Here is a 24,537-nt window from a genome sequence, read left to right as displayed (position 1 = left end):
AGACCGCACTTCCCAAGACCAGGCTCCCAGAGGGGACACAGCGGCAGCTGCCCGAGCACCTGTGCCCACGTGTCCCAGGAGTGCAGCCTGTGGAAGGGTGGGCCGCACATCCGGGCGGCTGTTGAACAACACTGAGTGGGGACGCCCGCTACCTGGCCGGAGGCTCACGCTCGCTGGAGACCGTCCACACAGCGGAGAAGGCCTCGGTGGGTTATGTTCTCAGGTGCTCATGTCAGGCTCTGCCGGTTAACATCTCCCGGAGGCCGGAGCGTCTGTGTGCCAAGCCCACGTCCTGGACGAGCAAGCGAGCATGGGACAGGCTGGGGGCTGCTGCCACTTCCACTGCCCGTCTGCACCGTCCTGAAGACAACGTGCCCCGTCCGGGCGGCTCAGTTAACCGGGAGATCTCCGTGTTCTTGAATTCTACACGTATCACCCGGGGGCCTAGCCTATGCCAGATGGGCCCTCCTGATGGCCTGTGGGAGCGACACACGGGGCCTCTGCTCCAGGAGCACCTGCGGCACAAGGTTCCTGGCTCTCGAGTCAGCCGCATTCAGGGTCCTGGTGCAGGCACATGCCCAGGCAGATGTGCAGGGGTCTCATGCAGGCACACGTCCAGGTGGACAAGCAAGGGTCTTTGTGCAAGGATCCTCATGCAGGCATGTGCCCAGGTGGACGAGCATGGGCCTCGTGCAGGCAGACGCCCCCGTGGACAAGCAGGGGTCTTCGCGCAAGGATCCTCGTGCAGGCACACGCCCAGGCGGACAAGCAGGGGTCTCGTGTAGGCACACACCCAGGTGGACGAGCAGGGGTCTTGTGCAGGCATGCGCCTGGGTGGTCGTGCAGGACGAGCACACGAGGCCCCGAGCACTGGACCCTGGACCCAGCCCCACATACCAGCGCTGAGATTCTTACAGGGGCTGCTGGTAGAAACTTAGCAAACACTCGTTCCAGGCTCCCAGTTAAGAGAACAGAGCATATGTGCTTCCCGTGTTTGCCATCTGGACGCACAGAAAGGGGAAAACAGGACGTGGATGCTCTCGGGCGATGAGCTGGGCCGAGCCCCGTGCTCCGGTGTTTGGGAGTCAGATGCAGACCCTCTGGGGGGCCTGCGGGGGAGATCCCAGGCCCTTCCGCCCAGCCTCGCAGCAGACAGACCCATGGGGGGGCTCAGCCACCGAGGGGAGAACCAGCCTGGCCCTTGGACACCGTGAGGCCGACACTGGGATGGAGGGCATGTCCTGAGCCATGGGCCCCGCAGCTCCCGGGGGCTGTCAGACGCCCCGGCTTCCTTCTGGAGACATGCCCCGCAGCCCCCGCAGCAAGTGCCCACACGCCCAGAGGCTTACGTTCACGCCCGCTGGGTTCTGGGGCCCCGGGACTGGAAGCTGAGCTGTGGCCGGGCTGTGCTTCTCCAGAGGCTCTGCAGGAGGGTCCGGCCGGCCTCATCCCGCCTCTGGGGCTCCAGACGCTCCTGCGTGTGTGCCCGTGTCACCCGTGAGCCCGTGAGAGCCAGACCTCCCTCCTGATGATGCTGTCGCCTCCAGGCCGTGCCGAGTCGAGAACGATTCCTCCCCTGAACTTCATTGATTGGACCTTAAATGGCTCCATTTCCAAATATGTCACTTTCTGAGGTTCCAGGCGGCCGTGAATCTGGGGGTGGGGGCATCCTATCACCTCTCACTCACCAGGTCCAAGGCAGGAACCCGTGGTCACTGCAGTTTGGGGCCTGCGGACCCTCTGGGAAGGCTGCCAGCTGCCCATCGGTTCTTCATGCCACACACCAACTGGAAAGCAAAGCATCAGGGCTGGAGGAGCGCGAACAAGGGCCACCAGCCCCGAGCTGGAGGAGCCGGGGCTCTGGGGAAAGAGGCCGCACCACACAGAGAAGCAGGGAGCAAAGCTAGTGCGCAGCCCGCGGGAGCCGAGGCGGGTCAGGAAGCGGGAGCAGGGGAGCACACGGACCCGGCTGTGCACCCCGACCTTGGCCCTGACCCTCCTGGGCGGCATCTGGCTCCCGGGCCCCACCTGGGAGGTGCGGTCACCCCGCGGCTGCCATGCCGACCTGCCCCCCACCGGGCCGGGCTGCCCGTGACGCAGGGGTGAGCTGTCACGCTCACACCCCCGAGCCCCAGATGTGTGCGAAGAAGAGTCATGGTCGTTTCAGGACACGGGGTTGGACGCTGAGAAGATCAGAAGCACTTGCAGAAAGGATAGATAGGATTTTTTATAAGAACGCAGCTATAAAATACGTAAAAAAAATCACACATGTGAGCGCACAGACCCGTAACGTTGCGATGCGCATGCGTTTGTGCATGTACACCCACGTGTGTGTAACAGATTTCGTTAATCCAGTAGCAGGAGGAAGTCTCAGAAAACCGTGGAGTTGATTTTTTAAGAGAAGCCGGAAAAAGTAGACTATCCGTTCAGGGGTTCTGAAGACTTTAAGCTCCAAAAATAGAGAAACACGGAGAAGAGCAGTGCTTAGAGTTCCTAGAGCTCCCAGGTGTGGTCTCTGAGGGCGCGTGGCCACCGCCAAGGGGGCAGGAGTGCACATCTGTCCGGGGCGCGTCCCCGTGGGGCTGCAGGTGGAACCCCAGACGGAAAGTTGGGTCACATACGAAGACTCCTCGCCCCGCGTCTTCCCGGACCTGGACCTCCGGGATCCCTTCGGGGAGAGAGGAGACCGCAGCCTGAAATCCGAGGCTGGAGGGCCGCCCCGGGGTGCAGGGCCCCTTTGCTCTGTGCGCCCCCGAGCTGGGAATGAGGGCTCCCCGTCCAGGACGAGGACCCAGGGAGCCCCCTGCACAGCCCCCTGCAGGGGTGGGGTCTCCAAGGTGGATCCAGTGTTTCCCCCGTGAGCCCGGCGGGTGTGGGCCAGTGCGGTTGCCATGAGGGAGGCCCGGGACCTGCCAGTGGGTGCGAGCCTGCCTCGCGTGGGTGGTGGGGCACCGCTTCCCAGGGAGGTGACCGCTGGCTTGAAGTGGTTAGACGCTGTCAGGAGAGGTCCACCCAGGGCCTGCCCTGCGGCCCCCTCCCACGAGATCCCGGTGTCGTAGGAGTGCAGAGGTCGGGTCGTCTCCAACCATGACACAGGGCCCCGGGGGCATCCATTCTGAGTGCACTGGGGTCGTCGGGTGGCTTTGGAGGGACGCAGTGAGCTCTGCCTCCGGGAGGCTGGCTGGGGCCAAGGGCTGGAGGTCACCCTGGCTGGAACAGAGTCGCAGCTGAGGAGCTGTGGCTGGAGAGGAGAGGAGGGACCTGGTGGGTGTGCAAGGGGTCCCCGTGACAGTCCGTGTGGTGCAGGGCACAGGGTGAGGAGGGGCACATACGGGGATGGACTCGGGTTCCCGGCCTGGTCACTCCTGGGGACGCCCATGGGTGCCTCCTGGGCTGCGCAGGCCATCAGAGGTCCAAAGGAGGCCAGCGTGGCACAGCCCCAATGGGCAGGGTGGCGGCCCTGGTCGCGGAGCAAGGTCCAGAGGTGTCCTGGCAGGCCAGAGCCAGCACAGAGCGGCCAGCCTGCGTGCACTGTGCTTGCGCCCCTCGTCTTGGTCAGAGGTTCCCTGGTCCGTGGGCCACTAGGGACTCCTGTGGCCTTGCTGACCTGGCAGCCAAGGGGTCTGTGCCGTGCCTGGGGGTTTATGCTCGAGAGTCCTCCTCCCGTTGTCTGCAGCTACTGGACTGCAGCTCCAGGACTCCCTCCGAGCGCCAGGACTTCTGGGAACACTGTGCCCTGTCTGTCACGGCCCCCAGCACTGTGCTCCCAGGCCCGCTCTCCCCTCGCTGTCTGGCTGTCCCCGTAGTGGCCCAGGCCAGCCCGCCTCTGGGTCCCCCACGCAGAGGAGCTCGCTGCTGGTCCATTTCAGGGGCCCAGGCCTTCAGGGCTGCAGCCTCCCCACAGATGGGATTACCCCGACGCCGAGCGGCAGTGCGGTGCCTCCTGGAGGCGTTGGGAACCTTGGGTTTGTCTCTGATCTCGAATGAGCCATCCCAGCAATTAGAAGCGTTTATTACAGAGCTGAGTCTCAGCTGCTGTTCCACTGCTCATTCTGAAAACCAATAAAAGAGAAATGACTCTGGGCTCTGAGTGAGGCGGCGTGGGGCTTCATTGGCCAGAGGCCACAGCCAGCTGCCTGGTGGCAGGTCTTCCCTTGTCTCCTTCAGGAACAGGGAGATGGGGGTCCCCGAGGATCCGGGGGTCTCCATCAGCCTGCCAGGCAGCTGGCCCAGGCCCCAGCAGAGTCCTGCTGACCCCGGCCCAGTGCGTGGAGAACCTTCCTGGCCTGCCCGCCCTCTGGGGCGGCTCATTTGCCATGTTCCCCTCCCAGGACACCCCTCCCTGGAGACGGGGCTTCCCCTGCAGATTTGCCCCAGGCCAACCTCAGAGAAACATGCCCTGGGACCCCGCGATGCTGAGAGACAGGGGAAACGGCAGAGGGGGGTCGGGGCTCTGTGTCCATCCAGTCACCTGAAGAGCACATTGGGCAACATCTCAGCTCAGCCCCCTTTGGGGGACTGGGGATGCAGGTGAGGACGCCCCAGTGGGGGCTTGGGAAACGGGTCTCCAGGTAGGATGGTGTAGACCAGCAGGCCACAGGGGTCGAAGACGGGGTGCGGGAGGCAACGTGGGGGCTCCAGGAAACTTCTCACCGTTCAAGGGGGCACAAGGGGCCGGGTAGGATAATCCCCGGCCTGGCGGCTGCTGCTACATAAAAAGCTCCCACCTTGGACGCCGTGGGTCCCAGCGGAGGGAATTAGCAAACACCCGCGCCACTTGTGGAACGCTGAGACACATCTTGGCATGAGAGCAAGGGGGATAATGGATTTGCCTCTAATGGACAAACAGGATTTTCGGCTGGAGATTTTCTGTTTGAATCCATGTGCCGGGGGCCTGTGGCTGAGCTCCCCCCTGCCCCCGCCCTGCAGGCGCCCAGGAGGACGTGCTTTCTGGAGTCTGTTCCCGAAGCCGATGCCACATGGAGCTTCCGCTGCAGAGCAGGGACAGTGGTTCCTTGGGATGAGACCAGAGCTCCTGGACGCTCGGCCCCAGCCCCTGCTCCTCGGCTCTGCCTCTGCTCCCGGGGAGGGTCCTTGGCATTCGTTGTCCCTCCTGCTGTGTGTCTGGTGAGGACCAGGGGACCAGCAGGCTGCAAGGTCTGGGGCTGAGGGGCTGCCATCCGTCGCCCAGGTGGAATCCGATGGGGTGGCGCTTACAGCGGGTCTGCCGGAGCCCACAAGGTGCAGGGCTCGTCCCGGAGAAGAGGGGAGGCGGACGGAGGCTGGGGGGGAGTCCAGCCCAAACCAGCCCCTCTCACCTGCCCTCCCAGGAGCCGGTCAGTGACTACGGCGTCCTCCCGAGGACGAGGGGCCTTCATCGGGTTTCCAGCAGAAGTGCCCAGGGAGGCAGGGCAGACGGCGGGGCCCACCCCGGGGACCTCGGTGCCTGCGCCTAGCTCCTTCCTCCTCCCGCACAAACAATGAAAAATCCCGAGTCATTACCCTGATCCGTGTCCGCGATCCATTTTGTGTTCTCCGAATCACCGCTATTCATCACCACGGTAATAGCCAGACGTTTTAATGGATTCCGTGGGTAAACACAAAACGTCTCTGGCCGGTGTGGCATCGGTGGGTATCGTGAGCTGCAACATGCTTCATTTTCTTGGCAGAAAGGAGCCCAGAAACAAAAAAATCGGTTGGGCCAAGCCTAAGTGATTTCCGTGGGTACTTTCGGCCAGTTCCGTGCGGGGGGCTCTTCAGGGCAATGGTGCCATGTTAGTCCCGATTTTCCTTAAAGCGGTTGTTCTTTGAGTCTATTTAAATACATAAATGGGAAGCGGTTGAACAGGGAGGGCACGTGCCCAGTGGAGAAGCGGGGGGACCTGGGAGGCGTGTCCTGCTGTCCCCCAGCCCCTCGGGGGCCCTCTCCCCTCTCCCCCAAAGCTGTTCCCTCCCAACCCATCCTTTCTGGCTCCCATGTGGGATGCTCGGGATGCAGGGGCGAAGCGGTCATAGCCCCTGGCTCTCAGACCGCTGATGGGCACCCCTGGGGAATCCCTGGAGGGCCGGCGTGTGGTGCCATCCTCACCTGCACAGGTGGCCGTTGCTTAGACGCGAGGTCAGAGTATTTGTTGCATAAACGGAAGAGAATGCCCCCCCCCACCCGAGGGTGCTGGCCACACACCGGGCCCCCAGCTCATCCTGATGGGGGTTGCTCTGGATCCGGAAGCGTTGAATGGTCCCAGACCTTGCAATCCCAGGGGAGGGGACGGTCTTGCCCTGAGGAGACCTTCCAAGAACACCGGGCTGGATGGGACAGCGTGTGGGAGCGACCCAGGCTGCCCGTCCCGGGGGCCAGCCCGCCACGCCGGCCCTGGGCCTGCCCCGCCAAGTCCCTGGGCCCGGAGCGCACCCACCACGCTGGAAGCCGGGGCTTCTGTGATCCCGTGAGCATGAGGCAGTCGCCTTGTCCACGGTGAGCGTTTGATTAGGATGGAGCAGTTCACAGTGACCCCGAGCCCCCGGAGGAGCCATTGGAGTTTGTTCTGTCCTCTGATCCACTTTCATGAGCTTATTGGGCAGAAATACTGGCAAAGTGGTCGAAAACATGTTTTTTTTCTGTTGGTTTAATAAGTCCTTATGATCTTCCATTGCTCAGGGCTGTGTCTCTTTGGAAAGGACGAGGGTAAACACGGGTCCTCTCAGCTGCGCGTAGACGGGGCGATCCCGGAAGCCAGAAGTGGGTCAGTCTGCACCTGCAGAAGCCCGTCGGCCGCATCCCTGCCGCCTGTGCCCCGGCCTGCCCCCAACGCCCCCGGTCTGGTCCCGCTGCACCTGTCGCTGCAGGGTCCGCGTGCCGTGCCCTCAGCCCAGCTCTGCCGCCCCGATGGCAGCACCCAGAGCGGGAGCCAGGCCGGCCCCTTCCCAGCAGTGTTTGCTCACGGCTCAGGGACCGAGGTGCACCATTTGACACAGACGCTTACTTCAGATGAGTCTTTAAAACTGAAATGGGAGGATTTGTGTCTCGACTCAAATTGCTTTAAATGTCACCTCCCTGCTAGACCCGAGATGGACTGCGTGACGGGGCGCCTGGGTGGCCTCAGGGCTGGCTGGGTGACATCGCCGGGTTCTGGGGCCCGTCCCCTCCGGTGTCTTCTCCCCCTGAGCCAGAGCACAGTGCTCAGCTTGGTGTGAGTGCACCTGCCATGCCCGCAGGGTGACGAGCGTGCCCTGGAGCTACTGTGTCCACATACCGCATGAGGCTGTGTCCCCTGCCCATAGGGTGACTGTCCCAGTGCATGCTTAGCCTCCGTCTCCTTACCCGTGGGAGGGGTCAGAGTGCCCCCCACCCCTGCTGGCCTCACCGTGGGTCCTTGGCGTGGTGGGAACGGAAAAGGAGGGTTTGCGACAGACCAGGGAGTCTCTGTGAGGGTAAAGCGTTGCTGTCTCCCTTGTGTGGCTCCTGGAGTATCCGGGGTGCTCCCACCACCTGCACCTGCATCAGCAAGATGCCACACCCGACGCCCTTTCCCGGCTCCCCCTGCCATCTGGGAAGGCCCCAGGGCGCTGTTGTGTTGCTGTGTCTCTCAGGTCTGTTGGAATCTGGGGCGCATCTCACTTGTGTCGTCACGGCCCTTGTGGGATGAGTCAGGGGGACCACTGCCCCCATCCCCATGACCGGGCCATCCACACCACGAGGAAGCAAGCTCATCCAACATTTGGAGGAGAGGAACCGTCTAGTCCTCCCGCCAAGTGTGTAGGGAAGTGGCCTTGGCTCTCTGGATTAATACGGCAGCAGGCTTATTTTGCCCACTGCACTGCCTCGGCCCAGCTTTTGCCCAATTTCGAATATTTCTAGAAGTAAGAACTGGCCATCGCATCGTGACTCCAAGAGCCCCGTGCTGAGGTCCGGTGACATCCCGTGGGTGCTCAACCCTCTGAGCCCTGGCTGTGACAAGGACCCCCGAAGATGCAGAAGGAGCCTGGCCTGACCCGGACACGGAGGCTGCTGTGCTGCCTGGGAAGCCAGCCAGCCGCGGTGGGGTCTGGGCAGCAAGAGCACTCCCCGTCCTGCTGGGGATGCAGGACGGAGGTGGTGGGCGGAGGTGAGCTTCATGGGCAGGGCAGGGTTAGCAGGAAGAGCCCGTCGGGTGAGCGGGAGGAAGCAGCAGAGGACTGCGGCACACTGGGCCATGTTACCCACTCGGTTCTCCTTCCTCAAGAGAAGGTGGACCTGTCCAGCAGAGGCAGAGTCCGTGACCTCCAGGGGGATGGGATTCTCCTGGGGGGTGCCTCCCCCTGGTCGAGAGCCTGTTGGGGGTCACGTGGGAGCTGAGGGTCCCTGCACATCCAGACCTTCCAGACCTGCCCGGAGGGGCTTCCCACACCCCCAGGAGCCGGGACGAAGGCTCAAGACTCGCTCACTGCTGGGCCTCATGGCTCATTCCAGCCCACGATAGGCCTCTGCCCGTTTAAAGGGGATTAAAAAAGCATCAGAGCCCAAGTTCAAACATGAGCCTGTGGGGAAATGCACGCTCTGGAAAGGAATACCTTCTAAAGAACTAAAGGCGGAGTGAGCTCCGAGGAGTCCTCTGCTGTGCACAGATGCTGCTTGCTGGAATCCGAGAGCTACGGGGGCTGCGGCTGCCATGACCCAGGAACCCCAGGAGCCCTGGGGCAAAGGTGAGCATCGAGGTTGGCGGGTGAACCGGGGACAGACACTAAGCTGCCCAAAGTACAAGTGGACCTGAGGTGTGTATTGGAAGCTGCAAATGAAGGAACTGTCCCTGCAGAAAAGCAACGTGGTCTCCAGCCCAGAGATCGTTCAGAGGAGAAAGCGGAGGAAAAAAAGTCGGCAGGTGTGGAGGACGGAGGGCAGATGCCTAAGCTGAGGGAGTGGGTGCTCTGGAGGTGAAGCCACCATGAGCAGGAGAGGAGGGATGATCACATCAGGACGGAAATAGGACCACGAAGGAAACCCCCAGTTAAGAACAAGACCACATCATCACGACCTGCACATCCCACAGGTGTGTTTGATTTGAAGGAAGGAGAGAAAGCTGCCTCCTAAAATCCAGGCTAAATCAGGGAAATGAGACTCAGACGAGAGGACAGGAATCCACAGACCCTCCGAAGGCACTGACCAGCCACCCCCTGCACCAGATGGAAAGGAAGGACCACAGCCAGGGATTTGACCAAAAAATACATTCACTTACAAATTCAATCCTACTTCTGGTTGTTTTTCACACCCAGAGACTACAGACGATTTTAAATTTGCATTTATTAGTTTTTTTAAAGATTTTATTTATTTATTCATGAGAGACACACACAGAGAGATGCAGAGACACAGGCAGAGGGAGAAGCAGGCTCCATGCAGGGAGCCCAACGTGGGACTCGATCCCAGGACCCCGGGGTCACGCCCTGAGCTGAAGGCAGATGCTCAACCACTGAGCCCCCACTCCAGGTGCCCAATTTGCAAGGATTTAGAAAGTGTACCCCTTTCCTGAAATGAAATGAAAGCTCATCTCAAGCCAAAGAATTAAAAATCAGGAGCTGACGATGGAGAAGGTCACAGACAAGAAGAATCATGGTGACTCTTGATACCAACAAACACACGGAACTTGATTGAATCGTTCCCGTGACTGTGGCTATGACAGTGAACACAGAATCCACAGTGTATTGTGTAATCTGTGTATATTGTGGAAAAACAACTTCTGTGTAACAGTAAACTGATTTGTAACCTCCGGCTAAATTAATAAAAGCTGAGGGTGGGGAGCAGCTGCCAAGTAAAGAGAAGAGCCACTTAATGTCTGTTTGTGGAGTAGAAGGAGCCATAATGACTTAAGTCATTAGAGAAATGGCTTAATCATTAAAAGTGCATTTGATTAACAGGAAGGCCACCCCTAATGCAAATAAGAACATGATTTCTTCAAATCATGGCACAGGAGAAAGCAGGTGAAACCACATGGTGTGTGTGCATGAAGAAATGAACCACAGGAGGCACATGATCAGAAATCAGAATGGGATCTGATGCCCCTGATGGAACTTGTATGCCGGCGGTGACAATAAACGTAAATAGGTTAATCTCCCCTCCTAAAAGGCAAAGACTATTTAAATCAGGTTTTTAAGATAGTCAAATATACGTTGCCTTCTAAGTACATTTCTGCAAACCAAGTTTTAAAGCAAAGAATGAATCAAGATATGCCAGGCCAAGGACAGGAAAAGGAAATCGGTAGGTAAAATGATTAAACCAGAACAACAGGTCATGCATATATGTATTTTCTTAAGATTTTATTTATTTATTCATGAGAGACCCAGAGAAAGAGGCAGAGACACAGGCAGAGGGAGAAGCAGACTCCCTTTGGGGAGCCTGACATGAGACTCGATCCCAGGACCCCAGGGTCACGACCTGGGCCAAAGTCAGACGCTCAACCGCTGAGCTGCCCAGGTGTCCCAGGTTATACATTGATACAAGCAAGATACATGGAGATGCTCCACGTGAGATCATATGAGTGCATGCGATTACTGGCACCTATCGATAGGTTACCGTTCAGAGTATTGCAAGTGTCACGGAAACCTTTGTGCACAGGTTAGTGTGAGTTCATATGAAGCAAGCTCCATTGCAGATTAACAAAATGATTGGGAACACAGTGTTTAGTTGGAAATTCAAACAACCCCTAAATCTGCGTTAAGGTCAAATAAAAACCAACAATGACAACGATTTAAAGAACCAGGATGTGAATCTTCTGAATAATAAAAGCACCAGGACTGAATTGGCACCGACATATTGAACATCATACATATGAACAGGGTGCTTCTAATTTCTCGACATTCATGAAATCTGTGCAGAAGAATCCATAACCCAAGTCATGGATTGAACTTCCGTAGAAGAGAAATGTGGCAACCTTCTTTTCCAGTCATTTTACATTATATTAAAGATGTAGCAAAAAAAAGATATTAATAATGACCGTAGCAGCCAGCACCATCCTGCAATGTTTTGGTCAAATAGGGACAGAAAGAGGAAGGAAGGTGTGTAATCACGCTTGTGCAGCCGTGCACAGGGTCTGAAGTCAGGCTGCTGGTGGAGCTCCCGTCCCCTGGCTCTCATGCCTCAGTGTCCACATCTGTGAAATGGGCAGGATGCTGCTCCTCGCTTCCTAGGGCTGCCTTAGGATCAAAGGGGCTAGAGCGGTAACGCTGTCCAAGTGGAGCCAATGCGTCCCCGACGATAAAGTCCACGCATCATAATCATTGGATCGCATTCTGAATGTTGTGAGGATGACACACGGTGTGTTTGCAGGCATGGTGAGAAATGGACTTGGGTATTCTCGTGCCTTTGAATAACTTTAGTTTTAAATCAGGAAGAATGGAGGGACACCTGGGTGGCTCCGTGGTTCACCATCTGCCTTCAGCGGACAGGCCCCGACACAGGGCTGCATCCCACGACCCTGAGACCATGACCTGAGCTGAAATCAAGAGTCAGACGCTCAACCATCTGAGCCACCCAGGTGCCTCAATAGCGAACTTTTAAAAGAAAGACATGGACACGATCATTCACTGTATATCTGGCAAGACCATAAACACACGCTCTGAGCTCTGTTGTGTGCAGATTTTCTTGTTAGAAAGTATATCTGTTAGGAAGAAGGAAACCCAGCCTGTGTTGGGGGTCTCAGATTATTCAGGAGTGCATACATGGCCAGTGTATTGATCACTGAATCTGCAGGCTGTCATTAAATGTGATTTTCTAAAAAAAAATAAAATAAAAAATAAAAATAAAATAAAATACATCCACGAAGGCAAAAGAAACAAAAGCAAAAATGAACTATTGGGACTTCATCAAGATAAGAAGCTTTTGCACAGCAAAGGATACAGTCAACAAAACTCAAAGACAACCTACAGAATGGGAGAAGATATTTACAAATGACGTATCCAATAAAGGGCTAGTTTCCAAGATCTATAAAGAACTTATTAAACTCAACAGCAAAGAAACAATCCAATCATGAAATGGGCAAAAGACATGAGGAGAAATCTCACAGAGGAAGACATAGACATGGCCAATAGGCACATGAGAAAATGCTCTGCATCACTTGCCATCAGGGAAATACAAATCAAAATCACAATGAGATACCACCTCACACCAGTGAGAATGGGGAACAAGGCAGGAAACCACAAATGTTGGAGAGGATGCGGAGAAAGGGGAACCCTCCTGCACTGTTGGTGGGAATGTGAACTGGTGCAGCCACTCTGCAAAACTGTGTGGAGGTTCCTCAAAGAGTTAAAAATAGACCTGCCCTACGACCCAGCAATTGCACTGTTGGGGATTTACCCCAAAGATTCAGATGCAGTGAAACGCCAGGACACCTGCACCCTGATGTTTCTAGCAGCAATGTCCACAGTAGCCAAACTGTGGAAGGAGCCTCGGTGTCCATCGAAAGATGATGGATAAAGATGTGGTTTATGTATACAATGGAATATTCCTCAGCAATTAGAAACGACAAATACCCACCATTTGCTTCAACGTGGCTGGAACTGGAGGGTATTATGCTGAGTGAAGTAAGTCAATCGGAGAAGGACAAACCTTATATGTTCTCATTCATTTGGGGAATATAAGGGAAGGGAGAAGAAATGTGTGGGAAATATCAGAAAGCAAGACAGAACATAAAGACTCCTAACTCTGGGAAACGAACTAGGGGTGGTGGAAGGGGAGGAGGGCGGGGGGTGGGGGTGAATGGGTGATGGGCACTGAGGGGGGCACTTGACCAGATGAGCACTGGGTGTTATTCTGTATGTTGGTAAATTGAACACCAATAAAAAATAAATTTATTTAAAAAAATAAAAATAAAAATAAATTTAAGATAAAATAAAATTAAAATAAAATAAAATAAAATAAAATAAAATAAAATAAAATAAAATAAAATAAAATAAAAGTGATTTTCTGGGGTGAAAATTACCAACCTATCTCAGGAGTGGAAAGATGGGAACGTCCCCCAGTAGAAATCCCAGACAGAGCTGGTTTAGGAGACACGTTCTCGAACCCATTGATCTGCAGGTATCCTATCCCCAAGTACTGGAAAGTTGCCTGGTTCATTGTGGGGGCTGGTGGAACCCGACACCGGAGTATCCCCGAAGAGTGCACATGGAGCCAGCGTGTTCCACAAGGACCTCGAGCCTGTGACTTGGTCCGGCAGTGTGCCAGCCTTGGGCTCGTTCAGCCAAGTGCCCTTGAGGCCCCCGGGAAACCCCATATGGCCTTGGGGTTGTGGCCACATCTGCGATGCATCCCTGCACAAGGTAACGGTGCAGGGAGTTCTGCAGCCCTTGAAAACAAGGCAGAAGGCCACCACACTGTAGATTTATATGAGATTAAAGTTCATTTTTACATTTAAAAAAATTTTTTTTTCATTTTTACATTTTAGAATCAGGAAGGGTGACCAACCCCAAAGGATGACCGGATAAAAATGTGCTCTGATTCAGTAGGTGCTGAAAAAGGCACCAGGCAGGCATCACGTCAGTCTGAAATGAAAGCCAGCATTGCCCTTCTAGCCGGCCCCCTGTCCTGTTCACATGGGGACCAAGGCAGGCTGCGTGCACAGGCCTGCAGACATTCCCGGGGTGACCTTTTGGAAGATCTGGCAAATGCAATCACATAATTATTTGATATGAGAAAATACAATCATTATTACAGATGAGGTGCACAGGTGCTTCCAGAATTCTGCAGGAGCAGCTGAAGTGCCTTGAAAACTAATTAAAGAGTTTATTAAATTGGACCAATTGTGAATACAGAAGGCTCTCCACTTGGCATTCATCCCGCCGTACGTCTTCGTAGACAAACACGTCGCAGTCTAGATCAGAGGTCCGCAAACTGTGGCCTGTTGGCCAGATCCGGCCCCCTTACCTATGTTTATAAATAAAGTTTTATTGGAATACAGCCTTGTGTCCACAGGAGAGGTCGAACGAAGTCAGCTGTGCTCTTACCTCCGGGCAGATACGTTTCAGAAGCGTAACGGTTTAACGAAGATGCGTAAATAAAACCAACCTGAGTAAATGAGAGGGAGGAGGGGTCTCTGCTGAAACCCAGCAGGAAACGTATGAAATAACTTGGGTAAGAAAAGCTTGGTCACCTGTATAAAGATAATGGCAGCGTCTTTCCAGGAGAAATTTAAAGCGATTTGAATCAGTAAACAAAGCTGTCACGTGCGTACCAGGGTAAAGTCGGGGGGTGCCCAAACCCTGTGCCGTTGTCTGTCCTTTCAAATTTGATTTTTAGATTTAATACAGTTTCATTCTGGTCCCCGACGACATCTTGGGAACATTACGAGTGATTCTGCGTCTTATCTGGGAGTGTGGGCCCGCCGCAGCATAGGAGGGCTTTGGGACAGAGGCCACCCCGATGTCCGCATCCCACCGGGTGAGCAGGTGACGCTTGTGAGCCACTGAGCCCCGGGCTGCACCCCTCTGGGGACCAACCCCTCTTGTCCTTGAGACAGGGACATGGCTTGTCCCCATCCCACACACGCACTTACAACCTGAGAGTGTTGGTCCTCCTCCTGTTATGTTCTGCTCCACAGAGGGGACCGTGTGGCCCCCATTGCCGGGAGTGGACTGTGGGGTGCGGCGAACTGCACAGACCAGGGCAGAGGTGGTGGTAACAGGCTTCATATCTGGGGGTAACTGGACCTGGAGCCTTACTACCACCACCTTCCACGGATTTTCCTGCAGACAGGACCGTGGTGCCCCAAACAGTGGGGGCCGCTGGAGAAAACGCCAGGGAATCTCTGGGTTTGGGTTGTAAATCCAGCCTGGAAAATCCAGAAAAACCACAGGCACGCTTGTTGCTAACCACGCGTGCTCAGATGCTGTTCTGAGCAGGTGCGTAAATCCACCTGTTCAGGCCCAGGCGCCTGTGAGCTACAGACTATTGTCATCCACATCGTACAGACGGGGATGCGGAGCCACGGAGGCGCCAAGTCCTGCCCCGCGGTTGGCCGGACACCGAGGGCCCAAGGGGCAGCCCAGACTCACCTCCATGTCCCAAACCCACTTTCACAGAAGCAGAGGCAGGTGAGCTGCCCGACTGGCTTCAGTCCATGTGGCGGAGGGACGGCTTGTGGGTGCAGAGGAGTAGAGCCCACGAGGACAGGGAGCTCACAGCCCCGGATGGGAACGGCCAACAACTGTTGGAAGAGAGGTGCCCATCAGGGAGCGGCGGCGGACGCCCACGGGAGGTGCTCGGGGTGGGGGGCTCCACGCTGGCCGTGGAGCTCACTGCACGGAGGCACAGCCTCCACCCTGACAGTGTGATCGTGGGGCAGTGAGGCTGCGGGCAGGCAGCGGCCTGGCGGGGCTCCACGTACTGCGGGCAGTGCCTGGTCCAGCCTCGAGGTGACCTCCCCACCGTGCAGGGCTGCTTTCCCCCAGAGGGAGACTGGGGAAGGGGTTGGATCCTGAGCTCCCCGAGCACACCAGGCCACCCTCAGCGCTACGGACGGCAGATAGCAAGGTGGCAGCCGCAACGTTTCTGGTGTCGTCTTTGAAGAGCGCCACCCGCCCGCCCTGTCATCTCTGCGTCCCCTTGATCCCTCCGCCTGTGAACACGGGCCTCGGATCTGCTGCCGGCCGGGCTGCCATGCGGGGCTCACAGGGGCAGCTTCCCCGGATTAGCGCAGGCGAGGGACGGACTTCAAAGCCGGCGCTGCCTTGGGGTCAAAGAGGACAGGAATCCAGTCTGCAAAGCCTGTCCCCAGTGGTCGACACTCCCTTTGGAAAAGCTGCGTGGCGAGCTGGGCTCCTGCAAACACACACGAGACTTAGGGGAGGGGGAAGGCCGGTCAGTCCTGCAGGCAGCGAGCTGGAGGTGCCAGCGTGGCAGGGAGGGGGCTCCCGTCCTCCCGGGGGGATCATGGGCGAGGCTGAGCGGACTCTGTAGCAGCCCCGAGGGGACTCAGGGTCAGTGTCAGCCTGGGGTCCTCACCCAGCAGGAATGCTTCCCTGGAGGAGCCGGGCTACACCTGGGCAGGAGGCTGTGGGGGCCCCAGCCTCCCAGGACCCCCCCAAATCAGCATCCGAGGGACGAGTCCTAGGACCTGCCTGTCTGACCCACCAGCAGGGCAGATGCAGCCTGGGGTCTGGGGGCCTGGCTCAGGGTGGACGGTCCTCACCTGCCAGCTGGATGCCGAGTGGGGGTTTCCTCCTCCAGCAGAGGTGGCGTGTGCAGGACCCTGTGTAGCAGGGGAGGGGGAGTGTCACCTTGGAGACGCACGAGGGGTCTGGCCTGGGACGCCGTCTGCAATGGAGTCCTCTAGCAGGTGCAGCGGGGCTCAGGCGGGGGCCCTGGACCGCGCACCACCCATGTCTCCTAAACACATTGCTTTTTTTAAAAATTAATTAATTTATTTATTTATTAATTTTTGCATTGCTTTTATTTAAAATGTAAAATGCAATTTTACGAGCCGAGTTTTCCACGTAGGGTGTCCCCGGTTTTCTGTGCCACATAATTCGTCACTGCAAGCAGCAGCTAGCACGACTCGGGGTGGCCCTGTCCCGGCTCTGAGGTCGGAAGCCCGGGACTGAGGTCACAGGTGCTCACTGGGTGAGGGCCGGGCGGGGTCTCTCCTGTGGCTCTGGGCAGACCCAGCTCCCTGCAGCGCCTGGCGGGGGCCACTCCCAGCGCCCTGTGTCACCTCCAGGGCCTGTCCTCTTATGCGCAGGCCCACGGGTGGCGTCCTCACGGGCTTCCTTGCACTGGCATCATCCCTGAGCTCAGCTTTCCATTTTTAAGAAGTAGGATAGGAACTTGAAGCTCCTTATGAAACTGGAGCAGGGTCCTTCTGGATCTTCAGAGCCGTCTTCCTCCGCAGCCCCAGCAGTGTCCCGCGAGCCCATGACCCGAGGCTGTGCTGCTGGCTGCCCGCACCCTGGTGGCCGGTGAGCTGCGCCTGCAGGCCGGGGGGGCTCAGGCCACGGGGAGCGGCGCCCTGACAGCGGGACTTCTCCAGCTTCTCCAGTGAGAACAGGTATCTTGGGTGAGCTGTGCCCCTGGTGAAGTTCCTCTGTTTGGGACCCGAGAGACCACCCTCCTGTTATTTCCTTGGGGGGCCCCGCGGACCCACAGGAGCCCAGACGGCAGCCTGGCCGCCCCGGTGGTGTCGCGCAGGGAACGTATGCACACCGGCCTCCATCCTCACGTTCTCTGCTCCCATGTGGAGGGGAGACGTGGTCGACCCCTTTTCAGATTCCCATTTAGTGGAGGTAGAAACAGCCCTTTTCCCAAGGCCACACAAGCAGGAAAGGCCCGGACACTTCATAAAACCCCAGATCCTGCCAGTGACGGAATCAGGGCACGAGGCGGTGCCCAGGCCTTGCCCTGCAGGGAGCCAAGGGGGAGGCCTCCGCGGGGACCCTCCTGTGGGTGTAGACCTGCCTGGGACGTTCGAGCAGGGCGGGAGGGGGCTCCCTGCCTCGTGGCACAAAAGGGCTGCGCGGCCGTGGGGCCCAGGCTAGAGCAGCTGGCCACTTGCCCCACCGGACGCTGCTGTGTTCAGGTGCTGGGTGTTGGCAGCCAGGGTGGAGGGGATGGGAGCGAGGGCGGGGGCTACCAGGGCAACACAGCTCAGATGTCTGCAGCGGGTCAGTTGCCCCAGAGGCGATGCCGATGCTCAGAATGACTAACAGGGACGCACATTAAGGCCGCTGTGGCGAGGGGCTTGTGGCAGCTTCATCCACGGCCTGTGTGCTTGCTTGCCCGTCCTCCGGGCGCCCTCACGCATGGCATGTGTGTGCACACCGCCCTGCATGCCCCGCATGCTTCCGCCGCCGTCTGTGCCCGGGCAGGCGAGTGCTGAGTCAGCCTGCGGGGACCTGCCTCTGAGCCTGCGCTGGGATGGCCGCGTCTGCGTCACGAGTGGGAGTCTGATTAGCACCAGAGATGCTGACTTGGAGACTCACTGGGCTCCCCCCCAGGGGCTGTGGGTAGCCCTCCCACCTCCTGTTCAACCCTGACCTGCATAGTGAGATGCCCGTCGCCCACCTGTGAGCTCAGACCCCGGGACAGGTGGCAGCGTACGGGCCTTGTAGACGAGGGGCCGCTCGCAGGCCTGTCCCGAGCTTCAGGGGGGACGACACACGCCAGCGCCAGCCGTGGGCTGCGGTCACAAGGGGGCTGATCCCATGGCACACCAGGAGCCAGGGACAGGCGCCCCATCCCGGCTGCCCTGTGCACCGGGCCCTGGACGCCCCAGACAGTGTTGGGCCCGCGACAGCGTTGGGCCCGCGGAGGCCCTCAGGGGAGGCCTGGCCGGCTCCGACCAGCGGCCACAGCCCGGGACTGATTCCCCAGAGCCTGCGGGCTGCCGTGTGTCAGGGGTCCTCGTGGCTGGCTGCCCGGGTCAGGGGACATGTCACAGAGGAGGGGCCTGGCCCAGGACCTCGGGCGATGAGGGGCTTCCTCCGTGCCCCTGAGGGTCCCTGGGGTGGCCGGAGAGGGCAGGGTGCTGTTTCCCAGGGGACAGCGGAGGAGAGGACAGACGTGGCTCTCAGGCTGCCGGGGGACCAGGTTAGTCAGGCCGCAGGGCAGAGAGGCCCCCATGGCCTCCTCCCCACCCAAGGCCTTGGGTAAATACCCACGGGGGCGCAGTAGACAGTCACCTTCCGCCTGGGGAGGGGTTGTCCACGTGCACGTGCACAGAGCGCCCGGCACACCAACGTCCTGTGCGGGGTCCCCAGTGCTGCCGGCCCAGCAGGGGCTGCGTCCTCCCGGCCCGGACGCACCTGTGTTGCTTGGAGTTGGAAGAGAGGGTGTGTGTGTGGGGGGTGGTGGCCGGGGGCTTCTCTGAGGCCATGAGCTGGCTGTGTGACCAGAAGGCGCCGCCCCAGCCTCGGTGTGCTGTTTGGTTGGTTTATTTGGTTTATTATTTTTTTTAAAGAGTTTATTTATTCATGAGACACACAGAGAGAGAAGCAGGCTTCCTGCGGGGAGCCCGACACAGAACTCGATCCCAGGACCCAGGGTCACTCCCTGAGCCGAAGGCAGACACCCAACCACTGAGCCACCCAGGGATCCCCTGTTTGTTTGTTTTTAAATAAACAAGTTGCAGCTGCCCTGTGGGTTTGGGGAGGACACAGGGCCTGGGCCTGGCTGTGAAGCTTCAGGGAAACTGGATGGCGGGGCATGGGTGGGATGATGCACCGCCCTTCCAGAAGCTTCTTCCCTGGCTGTGCCTTTATATTCTCCATGGCAACGGCGCTCGTCGTCCTGATCTTGTCGGCACCGGGGGCCGCCGCCTCTGTGTCTCATGCCTGCTGTTTATTAGGACCTTTTGTGCGGGGCTCCCGATCCAGGACGGCGTGCTCCTTCACCCGGAACACTCGGCCCCACCGGACATCACACTTGAGCCTTTAATGAGGAACAGAGAAGGCCGCCGTCGGACCCACAGGGGCTGGGAAGTTCTGTTTTCTGAACGATGCTTGTCGTGTCCGAGTACCTGCCCGTCACCGTGGGGAACACGCGCTTCCTGGGGTGGGACTGTAGGGACGCCTGGGGCGGGCAGACGGGTGTCAGGTGTTGTGAGGACCCTCCGGGGGCCAACGGGGCACACGAACCACCCGCCGGGGGCTAGGGCCTGGCAAGAGAGACCCACCTGCTGACCCAGGGGCTGTGTCCGGGGTCCAGGTGAAGAGGGTCCCCCAGGCTGGGCGAGCTCTCAGGAGGCAGGGAGCTTCACGGGGGACTCTCCCCTCGGCCCCTCCGAGCCGGGGGGTCATGGGCTGTGCTGCTCCCTGAGCAGGTGGGGGCTCAGCTGTGTGGCCCCAGGAGCACGGCAGCCCGGACGGCAGGAGGCCCCCCGGGGTCCCCAGGCTGGGCCATAGGCCAGCATTTCTGAGGAAGGGGGCCGGGGGCCAGAGCAGCCGGCCCAGCCCATCCCCCATCTGCTCCCCCAGGTTCTGTGGCACACTGGTGGCCGCACAGGCCCCGAGACAGGCCTCCGGCTGAGCGTCCCCGGGGCCAGAGGCTCTGCTGGTTCCTCCCAGCACCTCTGAGGACCTGCGTCCAGCGCCTGGACCCCGTCACCGCAGCTCTGCAAGACGGGGTCGCTGCGGCTCTTGGGGTCCCCCTCCTAGCCTCGTGGGGGCCGTGGGCGCGGCGAGCAAAAGCAGGAGGAGATGCTGCATCGTCACGGAGGCTCCAGGTGCCAGGGTCGCCCAGGTCCCGGGACAGCGGCCCCCGTGGTGGAGCCCTGGGAGGCACCGGTGTCACTGGGGACAGTGACGGGCTCCTACTCGGGCCCGCGGAGTCTGGGCGTCTCTCGGGCTGTGGTGCAGCCCCCGCCACGCCGACCACGTGGAAACCGCGCCCGTCATTGAGTCTCGATGGGGCCACTCTGAGCCAGTGAAAACACGGTTCCAGAGCGAGGCCGGGGTGACACGGGGGCTGAGGCCTGAGTCCGGCGCCGTCACTCGCCGTGAGCATCACCACGGCCCCTGCTTGGCGGTGAGACGCCCAGGAGAACCCAGACCACGACGTTACAAGCAGGGGGACCCCGTGGCCCTGAGAAACGGCGAGGACGTGGGCAGGACTATGTTGCCTAAAGCCGGGAAGGAGCCGCGGGTGACAGCCGTCCTTAGCGTCCGGGACGGGCGCGCTCGGGAGGCCACGAGCCGGGCCAGAGCCCGGGGTTGGGGGGCCTCACAGGGAGGACGGGGCGGCAGGCAGGGCCCCTGTCAGGGCAGGCTGGGGCCTGGGGGTGGGGCAGGTTGGATCTGACCCGGGGGATGGGGACCCGAGGGTGCCCTGGGGGCAGTGGGCTGGCTGTCCTGTGCGCTGCCCGGGGGCCGCGGGGGACGGGTGCAGCCCAGCTGTCCCTGCGAGAGGCCTCCTGTGCCCTGGGGCAGCTTGGGGGACCCAGGTGTCCAGGGACAGGGAAGATGAGTGAGGCGTGGACAGGACTGGCCCCGGGCCCGGCCTGAGGACGGCGACCCCACCACCCCTACCCTGTAAACAGCTCCGGGGCAGCCGTCAGGGAGGCCGCTCTGCAGGTGGGCCTACGGGGAGAGGCCAGGTGACCGAGGACGCCTAGCGCCCAGCCTGGTGGGACCGAGAAGTGGAGGGAAGGCCGCAGAGCGGCCAGTGCAAGAGGACGGGGACCTGCAGTGCGGGCGGAGTTTGGGGGCAGTGTGGTGAGAGCCCAGGCAGGTGGGACAGGGCCGCGGTGCTCAGGAGGGCTGGGGTGCGGATGGGGCCAGCCGGGGGCGGGAGGTGCCAGGGCATGGACGGAAGACGCTGACCTGGGGTTGCTGAGGGGCCTCCCCCACCTGCCAAGGACAGGCCCGCCCATGCTGTGTCCCACCTCTGCCACGTGAGGGGAGGGGCGTGACACCCTCCTCTCCCCCGACTGGGGGCCCCCGTGTGGAGACTGCCCAGCAGCCCCTGAGCCCCTGACCTGAGCCCAGGGATCCTAAAACTCACCAGGACCCCGGGATCCCTGCCTCAGACTGGGGTCACCCTGGGGGGTGACAGGAGCCTGGTGGGGACCTGGGTCGGGGCCTGTGGTGTGGGGTGTGCTGCTCTGTGCAAACCACACCCTGCTTTTCTGCCTTCGTGGTTTTCAGGGTCGTGTTATTCTCACTCCAGAGCAGCAGCTGGGGACCCCCATGTGTGCTCCGTGGCCGCGAGCTCGTGTGCTCAGTCTGACGGGTTCCCAGGGCTCCGGGGGCAGGGGCCCAGTCACCAGGGGTGCACATGCCACCCCCACCGCCGTGGCCTCCCGTGGGCTCCACAGTGTGTGACGCACACACTCCCCTCACTTGTCACCCTGCAATTATGCGGCCCCTGCTGTGTACATGGCGCAGAACAAGAGGCTGTTGGGGCAGCGGGAGGGTGGGCCTCAGAGCCAAACCCTGCCCAGTGCGGGGCAGAGGACACGTGGCTGGTTCACTGAGCCCATGGCGCTCAGGGCAGGACCCCCCGGTCGTGCCCAGGTCGGGGGGAGGCAGGGTCCCCGTGGGCCGCCCCTGTGGCAGGTGTGCCCGCCCGGGTCCGGGGAGGAACAGGACTGGCCTGTGATGCATGCGGCCGGCGGGTGCGTCCCGGGCTCGTCCAGTGCCCGTGGGGACTGCGGGGTCTGCGGGGCTGACGCTCTCTTGTCTCTTTCCTCAGGTCTCCTGACAGACGCCGCCCCCCAGGGGCCCCGGGAGTGGCCTTGGCTCCCCGGCACGTCCGCACCTCAACCACGGTCCTCCGTCCACCGTGGATGCCACCTGTTCTCTGCCACCTGCCCACCCTGTTTCTGTGTAGCCCGTCAAGGACAGCCCGCCTCCCTGGCGTCGTCCTGAGCTGAGTACGCCGCTGCAAGGAGTCCGGCCGCTGCAAGGAGTCCGGCCCGGGACACGTGCGGGGGCCCCGAGGGCGTCCGTGGGAGCCCGGCCTCAGCCGCCTCCCGGGCCTTGGCGAGGAGGACGAGGCGGTGGCCGCAGCGGCCCAGCCCGGGAGCGGCCGTCGGCGCCGGGCCCGCGGGAGGACTGGCCCTTGGGCCCCGAAGCGGCCTCGCCTTGTGCCCCAGACTGTCTGAATCACTTTTATTTTCGTACCCTTTCAGCATACTCGATAGACCAAAGAGCAAAATCTATTTTAACTTGGACTCGCCCTCACCGTCAGAGTCTGTGGGTTCGACTGGGGGACACGGGGGCTGAGATCCGCCGGCGGCCCCGGCAGGGCGCGGAGGGCGGCCCCCGGCAGACACGTGCCCCCCACGGACACTGCGGGGCGTGCTGAGAGGGGCCCAACCGGGGCGGACCCGCGGCAGCACCCCAGGCCCGGCCGGCGATGCCCCCAGGCCGGCCCCGCGGGCGAGCGCCCCTCGCCGGGAACGCAGACCGCCGCACGCGGCCGGCCCCGCTGTACTTAGATGGACTTGACCGACTAAAATCACTTTCTGTTTTAACCAGTTACACATGCCTCTCTACAGCTCATTTCTGATAGTGGGATAATCCAGTATTCGCCGCGAGCATGTTGGGTCTCCCGTGACTGCTGTCTGCAACGACGCACCATTTAGCTCCAGAAAGCAAATTAAAGAAACCTAAAGTAACACTTGTTTGAAAGAGATCATTAAATGTATTTTGCAAAGCCTAAAGTTATATATTTAACAGTTTTTATATGTTGTATATTTGTAGAAAAAAATCCTATTTAACAATTAATGTGGTCGCCCTGCCCAGCCCGCGCGGTGGGCGGGAGCGCTGGCGACTCTGAAGGGCTGCGGGGCGGGTGCCAAGGGCCGGACTCCGGGGACAGCAGCCGAGGATGCGCCTGACGCCGCGGGGAGGTGGCCGTCGTGCGCGGTCGACCGTGGGCCCAGGCGCTGCTCCCTGTCCAGCCCGGCTGCGGGGAGGCCCAGGGGTCAGGTGTCGGTCACGCCTCTCCCGACGGATCCCGTGTCCCTCTGCGTGACTCCCTCCCCACGGGCCCATCCGCGGGCGCTGCCGCCGACCTCCTCTTGGGGCTGAAGCCCGCCCGCCCCGCTGCCTCTCTGTCCTCACGGCCGGCGGCCGAGTCGCCGGGGACGGGCCAGGGCGCTCGGAGAATGGCAGGCGCCCCAGCCTCCCGCGCCCTCCCCACGGCACGGGGCCGCCGGGCCCGACGCGCGAGGGACACTCCTGCGTCTCCGACCCCGGGCCGTCATCCGCCGGGGCCCCTCATTCTCCTGAGTTTGTGCTGAACTATACTACCTGACAGTCCAATTAACAGGCGCACTCTGCTAGTTCTATGCTACTAAAAAAAAAAAAAAAAAAAAAAAAAAAAGGAAAGAAAAAGTAAAAAAAAAAAAAAAAATAGTAATATTAAGTATATAGAAGCTGTCCCAGCAACCCATAGACTAAAGATAGGAGAGAAGACCCATTTATTTAAGACCCGTTTCGATGTCCATGAGTATTTAATTCACCTCTCGGTCACCGCAGGTTCAGAGGGCTGAGCGTCCCCGAGGGAGCGACGCGGCCAGGTGCCGGGGCCGCAGGAGGGTCGCGGCTGCCTCCCCAAGCCCGCGTCCTCCCACGGCGAGCGTGGGCTCCTTCAGAGGCAGACACTGGAGGATTAAGATGTTACAACGTTTTTTTTTTTTTCCTCCTTGTTTTACAGTATTCAATTTTGTGTTGATTCAGCTAAATTATGAAAATAAAGAAAAAATCCTTTGGTAAGCATGACTTTTGTTCACGGGCTGGGGTGTCCTGGGAGGGGGCGTAGCAGGTGCGGCTGGCGGGGCGGCTCCGAGCACACGCGGCCACGGGACCCCCTTCCCGGGCCTGGGGCCTGGCTGGGTCTTCCGGGGCCTGGCGCGTGGACGGCGCTGCTCGGGGGCCTCTGTCGGTCGCCCTGTGGGTGGCCGCCCGCCCCCGCCCCACACAGAAGCCGGGGCCTGGAAACGGAGAAACAGGACCCCGAAGGAGACCCATGTCGGGAGGAGCCCCTCTCCGGGGAAGCCTGTTCAGATCTGCAAACAGTGGTTTTGGCGTCAGACTGTTTCCGCCACCCGGGTCCTCAAGCCGCACGTAGACGGA

General features: G+C 59.8%; 1 protein-coding gene across 5 annotated transcripts in view; it reads left to right on the top strand.

Annotated features, from left to right (window-relative positions):
* TAFA5 (TAFA chemokine like family member 5) overlaps positions 1 to 24,177 on the top strand; it is a 157,549-nt gene extending 133,372 nt beyond the window's left edge. For 2 of the 5 annotated variants that reach the window (XM_072742592.1, XM_026019735.2), the window contains exons 4-5: positions 4,930 to 5,127; positions 5,331 to 5,737. In XM_072742592.1, coding sequence (XP_072598693.1) covers positions 4,930 to 5,127; positions 5,331 to 5,456 — 324 coding nt within the window. In that variant the 3' untranslated portion in view covers positions 5,457 to 5,737. Of the gene's footprint in view, positions 1 to 4,929; positions 5,128 to 5,330; positions 5,738 to 22,147 lie in introns of those variants that run through there. The other 3 variants (XM_072742594.1, XM_026019736.2, XM_072742593.1) reach the window with 2 other exon arrangements.
* The last annotated feature ends 360 nt before the right edge of the window (positions 24,178 to 24,537 follow it).

Source organism: Vulpes vulpes, chromosome 16, assembly GCF_048418805.1.
Source record: "Vulpes vulpes isolate BD-2025 chromosome 16, VulVul3, whole genome shotgun sequence".
In the NCBI taxonomy this organism is placed as follows: Eukaryota; Metazoa; Chordata; class Mammalia; order Carnivora; family Canidae; genus Vulpes; species Vulpes vulpes.
Note: the sequence above shows the minus strand (reverse complement) of the source record. Positions and strands in the feature narration are given on the sequence as shown.